Here is a 4,250-nt window from a genome sequence, read left to right on the forward strand (position 1 = left end):
CTCACAGAATAAAGTCAGGTAAAGGGAGGGGAGGAGGGGTGTGGGTGGGTTGTAGATTCTGAGTGCCGACACACCGGTGCTCAAACTCTAAATCTTGTGTCCCAATGAGGAAACTGTGTCACCAGACATTTTCAAAGGAGGCAACTTCACAAAGCAAGACACTTTCATCGGTGGCTGAAAGCACCACTGTGACACGCATTGTGCACTTACAATAGCGCGCCTTGCATCAATGGTCGTGTATGTGAAACCCTAGACAAGTGTTTCATGTGTGAACGCTACTCCAAAAGGGAAGAGTTAAATACAGTGCATCCTTGCATATCCCTACGATTTCACTTTATGACTAGGCACATACCTATGAGGACAAGCTATTAGAAAGAATGAAGGGTAAAGCGGCAGGGAAGGGCAGATAAGTATGGGCCCAGCTAGTGAATACAATCACTGTTTCAGTCCTGGGAATCTTTGCTAAGCCCCCTAATCCACCCCACAACTACTTCTTTGTAAGTTCTGCAATGCATTCTCAGTAACAATTGAAGTGGCATTGGGAACCCCCATTGTTTCCCTGTTTCAACGCCCACTTTGGCTTTGAAGCTTTGGAATCAACTGTGTGTCACCATCTTGTAACACCGAGCTTCACTGATACTGTGAGAAAAATCATACTGAATGCAACAAGATTGGTCATCGTGGGTTCAATTATCATCACAACAAATAAGATTTATATACCGGGGAAACGCAAAGAGAAGTCGCCCAAGCTCAAACAAAATTTCAGAGAATGTGTGATGCAACCACTAATGCATCTATGCACTCTAGTGAGTACATGTATTACAGGACAAGGCAGCTCTCTACCAACCAATCAACCTGCCTCGATACATCTGTTCATCATATTGGCTGGATTACTGAAGTTCAGCAACTGTGGAGCACCTGATTGTTTGTAATCTGCTATTTTACCACCACTGATATGATAATCACCATCCAGCTGTTGGGCCCATTTGACACCTACAATGTAATGAAACGTTTATCATTCTATGGCACACAAACGCAGGAGGTACATGTTAGGACTACTTTTGACGCTGGAAATATAAAATCGGTGGAATCTGCTGGTCTCTAGTACATGTAAGGATAGGGGAAGGGCCAAATATCACCTTTGCAGCACAAAGAAATGCCCATCAGAAAGGGGAATTCCCAGTAACAGTGTTTGCCAATTTCTGAATCTAAGAGAATTGGTGAGAACAATTAATTGGTTGGGGTGGGAAAAGTCGCAATCTCATGTAAACAACTGCAGCTTTGAACAAAGCCCAACTTCTTCCGAAACTCGCACGTGACAACATGTAGGAGCTACATAAAGAATAATCTCAACGTAACCAAATTTCTTAAAAATCGACTTTTCAAAATTACATTAACTTAAAAACAGCTAGAATTTTACTGTAGAGTACTGTTTCTTCTTAGATTTAATACAGATGGCATGAAGCCTGCTGATAGGGTCAAAAGACAAAAATTAGTTTCAGAGCTTCGTAGTGTGCATGAAGCACATCAGAACCAAAATCCAGATTCACATTTGTAGCCTTTTACAAACATTAGAATCTAATGAAATACTCATAATTTCAAAATTCCAACACCAAATTAATTTTTTTTTTTTTTTAAATCAGGTGCTGCAGCTGGAATATTCTGGACCCAAAGAAACAGCAGAGCTTTGTACTGAGGTTGCCTTCTGATTTCCAAAAAAACTCAAAACACATTTGATGAGTGGAACTTCCTATCAATATACACTGTAAATATATACTAAGGCACCAATTGGATATTGATTATCTGCACAAAATATGTTTGGTCTCTACTTAAAATCATGGTTTTAATATCATCTTGGCCGGTATCTTACATAGTACTTGCGCTGTACCTCAAAAAAATATCGCAGTTCATAATATCTTTTTCATATTTTTCTTTTTCTAAAGGTAGTTCAATGCATATTGTGAAAATGATTGTACCCTACTGATATGCACCAGTTTTTCAAATACAGGAACAGACATCGTAAACAATAATGGCATTCCATGCACATATACGGACATACATAGTAAGCATTGCATTGGGTCAATAATAAATACAGATTGCAATTATTTTCGGTCACATTCAATATACTTGAGTTTGCAAATTTTACAATAAATTACTGCAAGAGTAATAGCTTTGGACAATACACATAAACAAGAAAAATTTTTAAAAACACACAAATTGATCAGCATTAGCTCATGAAATGTCATCACAATCAATACAAAAGCACTCTGGAGATCTTCATCCTCAACTTCTGCACACTTCAGGTGACCTCACAAAATATTTCTGTCCTTGGATAGATTGTCCAACTGTGCTCGGCTTTGAAGAATTGAGCAGTGTTGGTCGCTTTTTGACAAGTTTTCCCTTTTGAATGTGAGGTTGGCTGCGCGATCGCTGCAGTGAAACCTGGCACCGATCAAGTTGGGGTGATGGCGATCCAGCACTAAGAGTCCTACGATGTCCCTTCCATGGAGGACGCTGATGTTGCGTCTGCTGCGTAATTGCAATATCGTCCTTACTGTGCATGAGCGAGGGAGTCACACTCGACAACTCGGGCATCGCGGGATCCCGTCTACTCTCATCGCGCAATGCATAAAGCCATTCCTCCCGCTTGTCCCAACACTCTGTGTTGAATTTGTACACTTGGTTGTTCTTTCCGCTGAACACAATTTGGAAGCTGTATTCCCCAATGGGTGCAATCTTTCCCCCCTGGATGTTGCAGTATCCGCGCGGCTTCTTCCGCGCCTTATCCGCGTACCACACCAGGAAAGGGCTGGAATCATTGGTGAAGAGGGACATATGAACACTCTTGGGCTTCTTCTTGTGTTTCCTCCAGGGTTCGTGTACTGAGAGCTGCCCTTGCATGAGAACCCGACTCATCTGACAGTTTGTATACAGCGCGTGAACATCGACTTTGGGTCGCTGGGCCTGATCGGACCCTCGCTTCAGCAGCCTTCGCAGGAATTCCGAAGCCATTTTTTAATCTTCCGCACAATTCGAATGGAATCCTTCTGGCGAGAAGAGATGGGCAAGCGGAGCTGCTTTTACAATCACATCAAGATGCAACCACTCTCCGGGTGACACAGACTGGCAGAGTATGTTGCTGTGTGATGACAGGAGTCCCTCTCTGCTATGAATGAGCCAGTTGATTGAATAGCAGAGCTGTGGCGGAGTGTTTGGCTTGGCACTCCAGGCTCATAAGATGTGAGTGGCTGTCAAAGACCCCAATAGCTCCATTCACTGAAATGTGGTCAACAAGCATCCAGCCCAGAAGCACCCCCGCTGGTAGATTTCAACAGTTGTTGTCGTCAGGTTGTGTCAGGAGGTGGTGTCCAGCAGCTCACTAACAAGCCTCCAGCCAATGCAGCAGGGAGCGGTTAACTGCTGCCTGTCAAGCCTGCTGCTTTTTACATGTAGTAAGCTTTAGCGGAGAGCAAGAGGTGGAAAACTACTCCGAGCGGGGCACAGGGCATAGCTGTAATGTATTCAAGTAGCAGCCAGCGATCCACTATGCATACACTACTACGAAATTAGAATGATGGGAGCCCAACGACGCAGCAGCTAACCCACGGAATCCACACGCACACCACTGCTGGCACACAGTGTATTCAGTAGAGGCGGTCTCCTATGCAGGACCTCAGCCAATCAGTGGAGCGTCTCGCCTCTCTTTCTCTCTCTCTTGCTGTCTTTCTCACAACCGTTATAGTTGAGTGACCTACAGACAGGGAAGGAAAAAAAAAATGCATAAGGAAATGAGGAAATGGTGCAAATCCTGTGCTACGGCTGCGGGTTATTCCATATTGCATGGAAGGGGTTGCAGGATGCTACAAAAGAGGTGTGTCGGTAAACATTCTCTCTGGTTGACACTCCCACAAACATCACCGAGTTTACCAAGACCCTCTTGGCAGACTTATACCCTGGAGCTACTTGTTTGGGAGTGACTGCCTAGCCATTTGAAACACATTCACAAAGATTTGCTATTACATGTATATTGCTCTGAACATAATGAAATAAATGCAGTCAGGTCACATCATAGCTTTGTAGCCACATGGTAGGTCTGCATAGCAATCATGGATGCTGATATTTGATTACCAGTATCATACATTTTTAAATGACAGTGTCAATCAAAGTCAGAATTACATTTGGCATAATTTTTCTGTTTGTCAATACATGCACTACACTCAGCATCAATTATTCAGGAAATATTTCCAAAC

At 43.1% G+C, this 4,250-nt stretch overlaps 1 protein-coding gene across 1 annotated transcript; it reads right to left on the minus strand.

The window, feature by feature from the left end:
• Window positions 1-818: 818 nt before the first annotated feature.
• Window positions 819-3,587, minus strand: LOC139725349 (uncharacterized). The gene has a single exon (XM_071636434.1). The coding sequence runs from the start codon at window positions 3,010-3,012 to the stop codon at window positions 2,284-2,286; it is 729 nt and encodes a 242-aa protein (XP_071492535.1). The 5' UTR covers window positions 3,013-3,587; the 3' UTR covers window positions 819-2,283.
• Between the last annotated feature and the right edge of the window lie 663 nt (window positions 3,588-4,250).

The sequence above is a fragment of the Diadema antillarum genome, unplaced genomic scaffold, assembly GCF_040938485.1.
Source record: "Diadema antillarum isolate AM-2024a unplaced genomic scaffold, OU_Dant_1.0 seq00000035_RagTag, whole genome shotgun sequence".
Classification (NCBI taxonomy): domain Eukaryota; kingdom Metazoa; phylum Echinodermata; class Echinoidea; order Diadematoida; family Diadematidae; genus Diadema; species Diadema antillarum.